Below are 16,162 nucleotides of genomic sequence, written 5' to 3' on the forward strand. Positions count from 1 at the left end.
CTCCAATAGTAGCAACATTCCGTGTAGAATCTCCAATAGTATCTATTTTATTTTTGTTACATTTGTACCCTGCGCTTTCCCACTCATGGCAGGCTCAATGCGGCTTACATGGGGCAATGGAGGGTTAAGTGACTTGCCCAGAGTCACAAGGAGCTGCCTGTGCCTGAAGCGGGAATCGAACTCAGTTCCTCAGTTCCCCAGGACCAAAGTCCACCACCCTAACCACTAGGCCACTCCTAGTGTTTTCTTTCTATTAGCTGCATTAAAAAATATTTTTCATTCATGTCAGTTTGCACCCTTGTAGACTGTTCTGCACATTCTGTGAATTACATCCAGCATGAACAGATATACAAGAAATGAGATATCACCATTACTACGAAAATGAGAACAATTTTTGTCAGGATTCGAATAGCATTCCACAGTGAATTACATCTCAGCTATATGCCTGCATATGAGGCATTTAAAGTGTTGGAAATGGGCTCTGGGTTCGTCGTTGCTTTAACATTTGCTGTGCTTCTGTCATGGGTTTTTCTGTTTTTGATGTTGACTGCACCAGCGGCTGGACCAAGAAAGATGTTTGGTTTTTTTTATTCTTCTGCAAAGTGGATGATTACACCTGTACTGTGTGCAGTACATTGCTGTTCAAAAATGACCAAAAGACCAGTTACTCTGAATATCAAGGGACGGAATAAGTCCCTGATGCAGGCGATGTTGGGCTGAAATAACTTTTGTGACTGTCTCTGGGGAAAGGTGACTAAAGTCTCAGATCCAAAATGTTGAGCATGGCCAATTTTTCATGCCATGGGTTCATACGCAGTCTGAAAAAGTTACTTATTTGAACTTCTGTAACTTCTTTAATTTTTTCCACATAAAACGATGCGGTTTGGATTATCGTATTACAAATTCATTAAAACCTAATTTTGTTTCCCAGAGATGGTCACACTTGTATTAAAGGGCTGCTGGTCTGGAAAGGAGGTCTCTCTTTACAAAACTGTGTGTTATATATATATATATATATTACACATACATACACACAGTGCATTTCGTCTAGCAAAAAAGGTGCCGGTACTCAAATGCCAGGCCACCCTTCAGGGGTGGGGTGATCACTGAGGGACTCACCCCACAATAGTCAGGCTCCCTGCAACCAGTTGTAGAATCTATGACAAGGCAGAATTTGTATGTAGAACCTGAGCTCTTTCATTAAAATACGAGAACCATGGGTCAAGTTTAACAGACAGTGGAAAAGGTGCCGGTACTCAGTACCCCCTCAAAAAAGCCATGTATGTATGTATGTGTATATATATATATATATATATATATATATATATATATATATATATACATACACACACACACACACACACACACAGACACACACACCAGCAGCCCTTATATATATATATATATATATATATACACACACACACACACATATATACATATATGGGACTGGATATCATAAAAGTAGAAATGGCGTATGCGTATACACCAAGTTAGCACACATGGACAGCGCTTATTTTTCATGAACTCATCTTTGGGAGTTTAAGCACTGTTTAGTACATTGATCTCTTAAGACGGACATCAAACCCATAATAAATCAAGGTGCTGGTTTTATCTACTTCCTGCTATTATATAGACACTGTCACAAGCGTGATCTTACCCATTTGATGAATGGAATAACAACAGTCTTTTCTGTCCAAGAAACACTGTAAAATCCTCTGATATTCCTCTGCTTGCTTTTTATGTTTCTCCCAACGCCAATCTTGTAGGAGAAAAAAAAAAAGGACAAATTGTCAGGCAATGCCACTTTGTGAGAATGCCAGTATAGAATCTTATATAGGGCATATATGACCAAGCATCGGGTATTCAAATTTGGAGGAGTACCAGACCCACTGTGTTCAAAATGCGGGTCAGGGGAGGGCACGTGGTTTCACTCCCTCTGGGAATGTCCAAAAATAAGAATTTTCTGGGGGCAGATCATAAAATACTTAGAGTCAGTGGTACACGGTAGGGTTCATCCCTCCCCAGAGGGTTTTCTACTAGATAGGTATGAGATCTTTGTGCAGCACGCGAGGGGGGTCCGACAGTTTCTTCGTAAAGCGGGTATAGTAGGGAAGAAGCTTATCTTGAATGCGTGGTTACAGGTAGAGCCACCAGACTATTGGCACTGGAGGAATCGCCTGCATGAGCTGTTACTGCAGGAGCGCAGGGTGGTGGGATCCTCCCCAAGGAGACGGAAAGCATTTTGGGGGATTTGGGAGCCCTATATACAAACGCTATCACCCAAAGCACGCAGCTTTATATTGAATCGCTTTTGATTTTTTTTTTTTCTTTCTGGGAGGGGGAGGAAGGGGATGGGAGTGTTGGAAGGTATATCTAGGGGGAACACGAGGATAATACAAAGCCACTATCAATGTCAGCAAAATATTGGCAGATGTGTCAAGGTGAATGGCACATTGTCTGTGGTTTGGGGGCTAATTATTGCTTTGCTATGGCATCTGTGTTGTGTTGTTAAGCCACGGATGTCTGTAAGCAGATCTAAATGAGCCTATGAGGTCAAGGGAGGGAGGGAAGGGAGGAGGGGGAGGTAGGAACTATAATTAATTGTTGGAAATGCAGGCTGGATAGCCGTTTGTTATGCAGTGTTGTTTGTTAGCTGTAACATGAGGTATGCACCATGTTTTCCCTTTTTCTTGTGTAAAGGTGCAGACTGACGCCTTAATGGGGGGGGGGGGGGTAGGGCTAAAAATGTTAAAAGTTTGATGACGAAATGCACCACTATGTATGTAACGAGTCATGTTTCACTTCGACTCACAAGTATTTGTTTTATTGGCTGTATTTCATTTGAAGTGTCATCAATAAAAAAACATTGAATCAAAAAAAAAAAGGACAAATTTATTCTACAATTCTGGTTTCTGTGCAAGTGAGCTCCGAGGGAGGGGATACAAGGAGAAGTTAGATCTTATCCGATAATTTTATTTTCATTAGTCCTTCCCTTCCCTCCATTCCAGAACCAGCGGGTAGAGATAGAGAACTAAAAACTGAGCTGAGACATCTCTCTCTCTGCATCCAGTCCAGCTCCTCAGTATTTACCTAGACAAGCAGCAAGGATAAACTCAGAATAAACACAACTACCTTAAACAGCTCAGTAACCTTGCACTAACCAGATGGGCTTCTCTCATTTCTGGACAACTTGCAGAGAATAAGAGATATACAGGAAGCACCATGCAAACTGACAGAAATGGGTCAAATAATGACTTCACACTGACTAAACATTTTAGAAAACTCAGGTGGGCCTTTGGAATAGTGGGAAGGACTAATGGAAAGACATAATTTCTCCTTCCATTACCTAGCTTCCCACTATTCCAGAGCCAACGGGATGTTCAAAAACAATCCCTAGAGGTAGTGGAATCCTGGTGGCACCGCCGCCCTTAGGACTGGCTTCTGAGCATGCTGCAATGTCCAACCTGTAGTGTTTGGCAAAGGTATGCCACGTCGATCATGACGTCACCTTCCAAATATCCACCGAAGACAGTAAAGGGAATGAGACTTATATACCGCCTTTCTGTGGTTTTTTTTTTCCAACTACATTCAAAGCGGTTCACATATTATATACAGGTACTTATTTGTACCTGGGACAATGGAGGGTTAAGTGATTTGCCCAGAGTCACAAGGAGCTGCAGTGGGAATCGAACCCAGTTCCCCAGGATCAGAGTCCACTGCACTAACCACTAGGCTACTCCTCCATTCCGGTAATCTCCACCCAGGATGTCACTGTACACCTCGTAGAATGAGCCCGGAAGGCCTGAGGAGCCCGCTTTCTTGCAAGCAAGCTCACGCGATAGTCTCCTTCAGCCATCTAGCAATTGTGGGCTTGGAAGGCATGAGGCCAAGCCTCTGTTTACCAAAATGCAGAAACAGTTTATCCGATTTGCAAAACTCATTCGTGACTTCCAGATACGTATCTAATGAGAATTCAGGAAGAATACTGAACCTCCTCGTCCTCTCTGCGAAAGGACAGAATCACCACAGACAGGTTGAGAAGAAATACTGATACCACTTTGGAAAGAAAGGAACCATGAAAAGGGAGACCCCCACCTCTGAAAAGCACAGAAAGGGATCCCAACAAGAGAGCCTGAAGATCCGAAACCCTGAATGCCGATTCAGCAGACACCAAGTACGCTGTCTTTAGCGTAAGATCTTTCAAGGAGGATTTCACGAAACGCCTAGCCACACACCTGGGGTTACCCCACGGCCACTTAAGAGGCTCTATCCCCAGCACAGCTCAGGTCCACCTGCACCTGCCACTTGTGCTGTACACTAGCACCCTCCTCCCACCGACTGGGTCACAACCACCTCTGGGAAAGTCTCCTGCTCTCAAATTATCCCCAGTAATTTCTAGGTTACTGGAGGACACAATTCCAGTGGTCCCACAGTTCCCAGAAAGCACTCACAGACCCAACACACAAACCACCAGGATTCTTTATTAGTCCAGACAGGCAAAGGCAACAAACTAATAGCGTTTATTGTCTGCAAACTTGAACAATGAAACAGAAAAAGTGCAATCATAGTAACATAGTAAATGACGGCAGATAAAGACCTGAACAATCCATCCAGTCTGCCCAACAAGGTAAACTCATTTTACATGGTATGTGATACTTTATATGTATACCCGCTATTCTATACAGGTTGCTTAGCGCTAAGTGACCTTTATAGAATTGGCGCTTAATGCGGATTTTTAACAACGCCTAACTTCGGGCGCCATTTACTGAATTCGGCCCAATGTCTACACATGATAAATGTGCTTATACTACTACTACTACTACTATTTAACATTTCTAGAGCGCTACAAAGTGTACGCAGCGCTGTACAAACACAGAAGAAAGACAGTCCCTGCTCAAAGAGCTTACAATCTAATAGACAAAAAGTAAAGCACTTAAATTTAAAATATTTAAGCAGTCAAGCACAAGAGAACAGTCACAGAAGGACTGAAGATGTTGAAGGGTGGTCAGTGTGATTAGGTGTAACTCTGGTTGGAGTAGTGGGAGAAGGTGATAGAAGAATAGAAATGGGTGAGGTAAAGTAATGAGTGGGTTGATAGGGAGGTTATATAAGACATGTCACTCTAGGGGTGGGTGGGACTAAGTCTAAAGCAGGAGAGGGTATTCTCTGCAGCCTATCTGTGAGATGGAAAATGCTCTCTGAAGCTGCTGCTATAAGTTGTTAGTTTTCTCTCCCTGATAGAGATCCAAGCCACACCCACGAAGTGGGTCATGAAAATATCACAGGCATACACACTACAGATCCTAAGTTGGAACCACCCTCTAAAAAAAAAAATCGAATATCTTCTATGCATTCCATGCACCATGGTGTTACTCACCTCTTCCTAAATGTCTGCAGATCAAAGCTTGGGCCAGCATCATCTGACCACATCGTAACATGCAGCCCCAGCCAGTGTCTGAGGAAGGACCTGTTCCTCCTGTGGACAAGGGTTATATAATAATTGCCACTGAAAGAAAATGACATTTCTTTTAAAACACAGTGTACAAAAATGAACCTAATTTCTATGATGTTTTATCGTGAACCACTCTGACTATTTATTTAGAAGTGTGGTATATCAAGAGATTTAAACTATTAAACTAAGACTCTGTTCAGCACTCATCACTCTCTTCCATTTACCCTTCAAAAGGGACACTCGCTCCCACTGTAAATCTTAGAACTTACTTCTGGGGTCACATCCTGGATTAAGAAAAGAAATTTAAGGTGTCCCTAAAACCCTTCTCTCCCACTTCAAGGGATGATGCATCTGCTATTATAAATCAAAGCCACTGTTGCTTCTTTCTCAACTAGTAAGCAACTGGCTGAACCAGAAAATTCAAGGACAGGCTCAATGTCAGCAAGACCATCATCGATGGCATTTTTGTGCGCTCACCTGTGCCCAATACATGTTGTGCACTTTCCTATGCTATCTGGATCGCTTGCTAGGACTCGCATTCTCCCTCTTCCTCTCTGCAGACCGCCCGCCTAGGCAGCATCAGGGTGCCAAGGGCTGGAGAAATATGGTACAATCATGGAAAAGTGCCTTCCTTCCCAGAAAACTAATTGTATCACCTGACTCCAGCTTGTTCCAATGGACCACAGACTAGCCCGTGCTAAAGTATGAGCCACAGGACTGGACCCAGCTTGTATACATCTCTTGTATTTTTCATTTATTTCATAAACATTATGAAGCATTTCATATACTACTACTACTTATCATTTCTATAGTGCTACTAGACGTACGCAGCGCTGTACACTTGGACATGAAGAGACAGTCCCTGCTCGACAGAGCTTACAATCTAATTAGGAAAGACAAACAGGACAAACAAAAGATAAGGGAATATTAAGGTGGGGATGATAAAATAAGGGTACAGAACAAGTGAGTAAGGGTTAGGAGTTAAAAGCAGCATCAAAAAGGTGGGTTTTTAGCCTAGATTTTAAGACGGCCAGAGATGGTGCTTGACGGACCAGCTCAGGAAGTCTATTCCAGGCATATGGTGGAACAGACTTCCTGAGTCGGTATGTCAAGCTCCATCTCTGGCCGTCTTCAAATGTAGGCTAAAAGCCCACCCGAGTGAAAAGTTTCCACGCACAAGAGAACATTCTGCCAAGCGTTACATTGTAGGTAGTTTCAAATTTGCTGTCATGTTTAAAATAAATAATGGAGCAAGCAATGTAATTCTATTAGAATCATTTATATATTCTGACCACATTTCCTAAGTTTGCTTATGACATAATTAAACCCAAATGTACGCTTTTAGAGAGACTGCTTTGACAAATGATTCACAGGTGATTTAGAGCAATGCTGGTCAATCTTTTTGTGACTGTGACATCATAACAGCAGCCAAATAAAACTGTGTGACCCCCGCGAAGGTGCAGAATAATGATACACCTATGGAGAGCCACAGTTTGGGAAGCTCTAATTTACAGGGTAGCTTTGTCCAAAGCTAGGAAAGTGCACTTACCAATGGGAGAAAACTTTTTTCTGTAAGTAAACCACAGTCGAGAACTTGTGTCCAACAACAACTCAGACTTTTCTGCAATTGAAAATACATAATTTTGGTACAACTCTCACTACAAATAATTCTTAAAAAAAAAAAAAAAAAGTAACCCCATATAATGCAGTGCTAGGGCATTTAGTTTCAACAATTTTTACTGATGATTTAGCATATTATCATTGCCAGCAAGGTCCACCGATAAGCTATTTTCAATACATACTGAACAAAGCAAGGTGGAATTCCATCATCAAAATTTTAACATTTTCTCCCTTCCCCAACTTAAGCTATTAAACTCCCTGCCAGATTATACACATATCAATTAGTTGAAACAACTTGGTAGTCCCTCAAAATATCCCTCAGATGATAACTATGCTATGTCGAATTACACTCCTCCCCTCCCCCCACACTTCTCCCATTATACAGCAGAATAAGAAGTGAGAAATATAATCAATCAAATTCTACCAATACACAAATAAGCATTTCGGGTCTCACCCATCCCACCCCTTCTTGTGATACAACCTTACAAGGATGATGTAACATGAAATGGAGACACACCTGCCCTACTAAGAGAGCAAAATGCTACCCCACTTATTCAAGCCACTCCCCATTTCCTATATTAACTTAAATCAAATAGTAACCTAACCGTATCCCTTCCCCCCGCCGCCCCAACCAACTCCTGTCGAGGCATTTAAACTGCAAAAACATTATTTGCTATGAAGGACTGCAGTAATGTCTGGATAGCTTTTTACCATTTTTCTATATAGTAGCACTGAATACAGTGGCACTCAAACCAGTCCTTGGGTGCCCTCTATCCAGTCATACGTGATGTATATGTAGACATTGGACTGAATAGGGTTAACTTGTTCAGATCATCTAATGCAGTGATCCCCAAAGCAGGAATCCAAATAGAGACCAAAAAAAGGAATTAATCAACATTTTGGGCCCTGTTTACTAAGGTGCGCTAGCATTTTTAGCACACGCTAACACTAGAGAAATCCATAGGAATATATGGGTGTCTTCAGAGTTAGCACATGCTAAAAACACTAGCAAACCTACAGCGTGGCTTAGTAAACAGGGCCCTTTAAGTTTTATGATTCATAAATAAATATTAACTAAGAACAAAAGAATGACATTGAAACTCCTTTTATTCTTAAAGCTATATATTTTAAATATTTTATTTAAGAAATTTTCTTTTGTTCTCTTTTTATTTGGATTGCTGCTTTGGTTTTGTCTGATCTCTGTGAGAACGTTCCTTTTTTGGCGTCTTCTACACAGAAGGCAGTGCATGCAAATATATTTCATGCAAATTCATTGGGGTTTGTTCTGAAAACTCGATGACCTATTTGTGTATCAAATAACTAATCTTAAGATGTCACTGACATTGTCTTAAAGACAAAAGCCAGTCTACAGATAGGATCAGAGCATCATCACTTCCCTTTTTCAGTACTTCTGAATTTATTTTTCCACATTTCTTGTACAAAATGATTACATGTATTCTATTTATTGCACTAAATTGCCTCTCTTTTCTAAAAGGCTCATTTAAGCCTGTCAGTGTCAGGTGTAAAGTTCATAATTGCATAAATACATTCAGCAGTACTGTGGGCTTTTGGATGGCAGGAAGTGAACAACAGTCATAGAACAGTACTTTAGAACGCAATGCAACAGTTTTTAGAGTTTCCCTGCCTCAAAATCCACGTTACCAGCATTTTTACGTACTTACTGGGATTCCTATGTTCTTTCATCCAAAATAAAAGTGTTTCAAATTGACTTACAATACAAATAAAACCAGCCAGACTTAAGCATAACCACAATCATAAGTACATATAAGTACTGCCATACTGGGAAAGACCATCGAGCCCAGCATCCTGTTTCCAACAGTGGCCAATCCAGGTCACAAATACCTGGCAGGATCCCAAAAATGTACAAAACATTTTATACTGCTTATCCCAGAAATAGTGGATTTTCCCCAAGTCCATTTAATAACAGTCTATGGACTTTTCCTTTAGGAAGCCGTCCAAACCTTTTTTTAAACTCCACTAAGCTAACCGTCTTTACCACATTCTCTGGCAACGAATTCCAGAGTTTAATTACATGTTGAGAGAAGAAACATTTTCTCCGATTCATTTTAAATTTACTACATTGTAGCTTCATCGCATGCCCCCTAGTCCTAGTATTTTTGGAAAGTGTGAACAGACGCTTCACATCTACCCGTTCAACTCCACTCATTATTTTAGAGACCTCTATCACATCTCCCCTCAGCCGCCTTTTCTCCAAGCTGAAGAGCCCTAACCACTTTAGCCTTTCCTCACAGGGAAGTCGTCTCATCCCCTTTATCATTTTTGTCGCCCTTCTCTGCACCTTTTCTAAATTCCACTATATCTTTTTTTGAGATGCGGCGACCAGAACTGAACACAATATTTGAGGTGTGGTCGCACCATGGAGCGATACAAAGGCATTATAACATCCTCAGTTTTGTTTTCCATTCCTTTCCTAATAATACCTAACATTCAATCCATGATTAGCAATACCAATGAACATAATAATCAGTCAAATAGATACAAATCTCTTTTACAATCCATCCAAAGACTAGGGCCAAGTAAACTACGGTAATAACTTCCAGGTCAAAGACACAAACAGCCACCATATAATACCACTCCTCAGTAAAAGCAAGTTAAGGGAGAATTGATTTCACTGCCTTCCTGAAAGCTAGAAAGTTGTTTAGAGGGGCATTTTTGATATGACGTCTAAATCCAAATCGAGGCAGCTTTGAGCTAGACATTCTCACACTCAACACATCCATCTGTAAGTACCACAAAAAAAAAGAAATCCCAGGGGAAAACGTAGAAAAAACAAGCCATAGGTGCGTCTATCTGGCAGCACTCCTAGTAAAGTGGCCACACAGACATCCCAGCAGGGCAGAGAGGCAGCCTAGTGGTCAGTGTAGTGGACTTCACATAAACGGACCAAGGTACAAATCCAATCTAAACCCTTTCATATTGTATGGTGAGCCCTCCAGGAACAGAAAAAACCTACTGCACCTAAAAGTCCACCACTACAATAGACCTCAGGCTTACAGGTCATTTAAATATTTAGCTATATAGTTAGATACTGGAAGTATTTCTATGTTCCAGGAGGGCTCACATATTTGTACTAAAATTAAAGAGTTAATGTGGAAATTGAACCTGGGTCCCATTGTTCACTGCACTGCTCACTAGGCTACTCCATCCTAGGGTTACCATATGTCCGGATTTACCCGGACATGTCCTCTTTTTGAGGACATGTCCGGGCAACTGGGCAGGTTTTGCCAATCTGCCCGTTTGTCCGGATTTCTGGACAAACGGCCAGGCTGGTGGGCGGCCTGCCCATTTGTCCAGAAATCCAGACAAACGGGCAGATTGCTAGCCTCCCCTCCCCTTACTTACTAATGCCCTGGTGGTCTAGTGACCTCTTCCGCCTTCGGGGCAGGAAAGAGCCGATTCAAAATGGCCACTGAGAGTTGAAGTGACCTCGCGAGACTTCAACTCTTGGCGGCCATTTTGAATCAGCGCCAAGATCACGAACAGGAAGGATGCATGCAGGGCAGCGCTCCAGGCAGGAAAGAGGGGGCTCTTTTCTGCCCCGAAGAGGTCACTAGACCACCGGGGCAGTAGTAAGGTAAGGGGAGGGGGAGTGACGGGGTGTGTGACGGGGGGAGGGGAAAATGTGACAGGGTGCGGAGCGAGGGCGTCGGGTGGGGTGTGAAAGGGGGCGGGGCATGTGTCCTCCTTTTGGGGAGGGACAAAATATGGTAACCCTACCCCATCTACTTGCCTGCTGCTTTCTTAGGAATGGCCATATCTGGAGCTTTCATAAAGCCAAGTATCTAATGTCAATGTCACACAGAGGTGAGAGGCGCTGTCATGTCAGTTCAGGGGGCCCAATACGGAGGGGGGGGCGGGAGCGGCGGCTTCGGGGATGGGGGGGGGGGATGGAGGTTGGTGTGCCGGCAATGTTGCTTCGTCTCCAGGCTCCAGCAGCAGCGTCCGTTTCCCTCGCTGTTCCGCCCTCTGACGTCATCACGTCTTGACGCGAGGGCGAGACAGAGAGGGAAGTCTCTACTGCGCATTTGCGGGTGAGTCAGTCACCTGTCATTTATATGTTTGATATTATAACAGCAAATCCAAACTGGCAGACTATAAAAATATCGAAAAAGGGCACTATACATACACAAACAAAATGCTGAATCGCCAAAACTATTATTGGTATTAGTCACTGTATAGTGCTACTAGACATACACAGTGCTGTAAAAATAAATAATGCTCCCAATGTTATGACATGGACACCAACAGAGATAGCTACCACTGCAATGCAAAGTACTAAGCAGCACATCGTGGGTCTCCAAACTGCCCATCCAGGCATTTCTTTTTTTCCAGATTAGATCCATTAATGTGGCTCATCCACGCATTTCCTGTTTTCAGATCAGATCTTGCCCTGGAGCATTTTTTTTTTTTTACCTTTTTGTTGGCATGCACTCCATCCTGCCTCTCTTTCTCTCTCTCTTGCAGCTTTGGGATTTCATCTAGTTTTAGCAATCCTTCCCTCTACCACTGCCTGGCAAACTTTCCCACTGCTTAGATCCTCCTTTTCCTCTACCAAGAAAGTGACAATGTGACAACGCCAGGAACAATCATTGCCTCTGTTGTCCAGGATTGCTAAACCTGCAGAAAGTGAATCCGCCCATGACCTCTGATTCCCCAAGTTGCACATCAGCTCTGACACTGGGCTGGGGGTATCTGTGTCTCCTTGCTCTAGGAGCTGCAGGATCATAATGTGTGTGCAGATGCTTTTAGCTGCATAAATGGGGTTTATATGCAGATGCACCTACTCAAGTGCTGCAGGACTGGTGGGGGAGAGAGTTACAAGTAAGAGAATAATAGAGGGAATCAAGAGAAAAACAGACAGGAACAAGAGCAGAATGCAATTACATTCTGTGGTTTCCAGTATTATTAAAAAATAATCAAGGCATAATCAAGGGAGTGAGGTGCAGAAGTGAAAAGGGGTGTGCAAATAGGAGATAATGTGCCATCCACCCATCCCACTATCCTAAGAAGCAAACGTTAGAGAAAAGGGGAAGCAAGATGCAGGGTTATCTGACCCACCCCAAGGAATCATGTCCCCTCTCTCGTCCTCATTTGGTATCACCAGAAGGGACAGACAAGGTCCCCATTTTGTTCCTCCCCAACTCAAACTCTTCTCCAAGGAGGATCCTATCCAGATCCAGCCCTCTCAAGAGATGTAAAACGGCCCATGTGGCTCTTCATGGGGCTGGAGGAGTGGCCTAGTGGTTAGGGTGGTAGACTTTGGTCCTGGGGAACTGAGGAACTGAGTTCGATTCCCACTTCAGGCACAGGCAGCTCCTTGTGACTCTGGGCACTTAACCCTCCATTGCCCCAAGTAAGCCGCATTGAGCCTTCCATGAGTGGGAAAGCGCAGGGTTCAAATGTAACAAAAATAAAATAGATACTATTGGAGATTCTACATGGAATGTTGCTATTCCACTAGCAACATTCCATGTAGAAGGCTGCGCAGGCTTCTGTTTCTGTGAGTCTGACGTCCTGCACGTACAGACTCACAGAAGCAGAAGCCTGCGCGGTCAAATTGGTGATCTGCAAGGGCCGACTTCTACATGGAATGTTGCTACTATTGGAGATTCTACATGGAATGTTGCTATTCCACTAGCAACATTCCATGTAGAAGGCTGCGCATGTGAGTCTGACGTCCTTGACTCACAGAAGCAGAAGCCGGGCCACATTGGTGATCTGCAAGGGCCAACTTCTACATGGAATGTTGCTAGTGGAATAGCAACATTCCATGTAGAATCTCAAATAGTAGCAACAGTGGAGGAGTGGCCTAGTGGTTAGGGTGGTGGACTTTGGTCCTGGGGAACTGAGTTTGATTCCCACTTCAGGCACAGGCAGCTCCTTGTGACTCTGGGCAAGTCACTTAACCCTCCATTGCCCCATGTAAGCTGCATTGAGCCTGCCATGAGTGGGAAAGCGTGGGGTACAAATGTAACAAAAAAAAATGCTGGGAATCCCTGCATTAGATGATCTAAACAAGTTATCCTCAATTAGTCTACTGTTCACAAATACATCTGCAGGTTACATTTTGAGAGCTAAAAAAATGTGAGCAAGTTATATTGCCAGTGTCCTATGGTCGTTTATCTAATTATTATGGATGTACTTCCAGCATACATTCATATAGGGAAGAGACAGCTCTCACTTCCCCAACCCAAGAAAATATTCTGCAGACAGTATGTAATGCTACAAATACCTGCTTTAATGTAATACTGTTGTCCCAGGATCCACACAGGTTCATCTGTTTCAGGAAATTCTTCAAGATAATCTGACAAGCCGGTGATCTGGTTCTCATACTTGCATAAAACTGAATGTAAACCTAAAATGTTTAAACAGAATTTTAGAATGTTGTCTTGCTGGTATTATAGGAGACTGTTCTGTTATAGCTCATCCCTTGCCTCTACCCAGCACTACTCAGTCAAATAACTATGGGCCCCTTTTATAAAGGTGACTAGAATTTTTAGTGCGATGCCCATAGGAATATAATGGGCATCTTAGCGTCTAGCGCATGCTAATTTTTAGCACGCCTTTATAAAAGACTCCCTGTGTCCTTGCTCTCATCCTCACCCCTTTCATCCAGGCTACTATTTACTTTTATCCCTCACTACTTTGATTAGAGTACCACAGAAAGGTGGTGTATCAAATCCCTACCCTTTTTCACTACAAGCATATATGTGTGATCATCGCCTTATTTAAATATGGTTTCAGAAAAAATTGAAAACATTTTTCCTTCATGTTAATCTGATTTTTTAAATGGCCTTAAATGTCTAACTTTATTTTGACTTAATCTTTACTATTATTTATTTTTCTGACTTTTATATCATATTATGTAAATCATTTTGAATGATAATTTATCAGGAAAATGGCACAAGAAGGTATAACAAATGTTCAAATACATACATACAAAATGCATTAAAAATACAAATTGTGTACTATTTTTCCCATAGTGAAAATGAATGGAAAAGCAGACTAGTATGATGGAGAAACATAACACACAAAACATATTAAAGAAAGAAAGAAAGTTTGGGAAAGCTGCACTCTTGTCTGAATCACTCAAGCCATGTGATGGAGTAGTCTACTGGACAAGTGGGTTGCACACTAGAGAACCCCTTCCAGTGCACTCCGCTCCATGGATAAATCCTTCTTATCTGTTCCCTTCTCCACTACTGCCAACTCCAGACTTTGCGCCTTCTGTCTCGCTGCACCCTACGCCTGGAATAAACTTCCTGAGCCCATACGTCTTGCCCCATCCTTGGCCACCTTTAAAATCTAGACTGAAAGCCCACCTCTTTAACATTGCTTTTGACTCGTAACCACTCGCCTCCACCTACCCTCCTCTCCTCCTTCCTGTACACATTAATTGATTTGATTACTTTATTTTTTGTCTATTAGATTGTAAGCTCTTTGACCAGGGACTGTCTTTCCTCTATGTTTGTGCAGCGCTGCGTACGCCTTGTAGCGCTATAGAAATGCTAAATAGTAGTAGTAGCAGTAGTAGGATCCTAAACTTTATGATCAACATAACCAACTGTTCCACAGCTTGCCTGGCTATACACCTTTTTGAAAAGAACGTAATTTAAAGGTAGAGCAAATCAGAAGAATGAATGTTTACTGTTTTCATGAAAGAATGATAGTTGTCATTATAGACACCAATATTTCAAAATGACTGGGGTGCACAGCCAGGGCTCATTTGTATTGGGTTTAACAAATTCTCTCTCCCTGTACACAAACAAGGAGCTTGCTTAATATTGGAGATGCTCAGTATCCTTAGAGCTGGTTCCTATGGCTGTTGGATACGAAGAAACAAATATCAGTCAACAAGTTGTAAAAGATGATGCCTTTTTATTGCACTAATTCAGTATATCATCTACACCTGTAGGTGTCAGCTCTGTGGGTGCTCAGCACCCCCCAATATTTCTGTCATTGTGTACAGGGGAAAGTCATTTCCATTGGGTTTTTTAGACCCACCAACATTTTGAAAAGTTTTATTATTATTTTATTTGCTACATTTGTACCCCACCTATTTGCAGGCTCAATGTGGCTTACATTATATTGCAAAAGATATAGTTATGAACAGAGTAAGAGGTTTGTTCTAAATTAACATATTACTATGTAAGAATTAAGGAAAAGTTCGCTCCTATGCCTGTCTGCAACTTGTTTTGACCCTTCTCTCCACGTACTGTTTGAGGATATACATACTCTGACTTATTCACTGTCTCTAAGACGATGAAGTTTTTAGGGACACAGGAGGAAGAAAAGTTTCTTTCCCATTCCCGACGTGTCTAGGTACAAAAACACACTTAAAAGCTGAGTTGGAACCTTTCACGCGTTTCCACAAGCACAGCTCCCAGGGAAGGTCTGTGAAACCCACCCTGGCGCTCAGCAGAACTTAAAAAAGAAAAAGAACAGGAAAAGAAAAGGGCTGCACACACATCCCCCACCCACCCCCACGCAACAGGAACCTGGGTCCCACGCAAAGGCCACGCAGCGGCTCAATGCCGGCACCAACAACAATAACAACAACAGCATGTTCCGCTCTGGGCTGAGAGGGCCGCGGCTCTGGGACGGGGGTGGGAGTGGGGGAATCACCGTGGCCTTACCCGCCTCCATCCTGCAGCTGGACTAAGATGAGCCGCCCGGGGCGCTGAGACCAAAGGAACGAACCGGTCCAGACCCCGCCGCACAGCCCTCCTCCTCCCCCGGGCCGAAGGGCGGCGCGCGGGTTCTACACAGCTGCCGGAAACGGCTGCCACTCACTTCCTCTGCCGCCCCCCGTTGCCAGGGGACTACGTTTCCCAGTGAGCCACTCAGGTGCCTGCCGTCGTGACGCTCGAGAGCGGGCGGGGAGTAAATTGCTGCGTGATTGGACGGGTGGACGCCTGCCTCCGTTTCGGATTGGAGGAAGGGCGCCGTGGGGTGGAGACTAGGGGAGTGCGTGCCTGCCGTCGGGACGCCCGAGAGCGGGCGGGGAGTAAATTGCTGCGTGATTGGACGGGTGGACGCCTGCCT

The 16,162-nt window shown here is 43.2% G+C and overlaps 1 protein-coding gene across 1 annotated transcript in view; it reads right to left on the minus strand.

Moving 5' to 3' along the window:
- ATG4A (autophagy related 4A cysteine peptidase) overlaps nt 1-15,910 on the minus strand; it is a 33,718-nt gene extending 17,808 nt beyond the window's left edge. The window contains exons 1-5 of the mRNA XM_030210183.1: nt 15,754-15,910; nt 13,350-13,472; nt 7,005-7,076; nt 5,381-5,479; nt 1,661-1,762 (exon numbers count right to left, since the gene is read on the minus strand). Of these exons, the coding sequence (XP_030066043.1) occupies nt 1,661-1,762; nt 5,381-5,479; nt 7,005-7,076; nt 13,350-13,472; nt 15,754-15,763 (406 nt within the window). The 5' untranslated portion in view covers nt 15,764-15,910. The remainder of the gene's footprint in view (nt 1-1,660; nt 1,763-5,380; nt 5,480-7,004; nt 7,077-13,349; nt 13,473-15,753) is intronic.
- Between the last annotated feature and the right edge of the window lie 252 nt (nt 15,911-16,162).

The sequence above is a fragment of the Microcaecilia unicolor genome, chromosome 7 (assembly GCF_901765095.1).
Source record: "Microcaecilia unicolor chromosome 7, aMicUni1.1, whole genome shotgun sequence".
NCBI classification, from domain to species: Eukaryota; Metazoa; Chordata; class Amphibia; order Gymnophiona; family Siphonopidae; genus Microcaecilia; species Microcaecilia unicolor.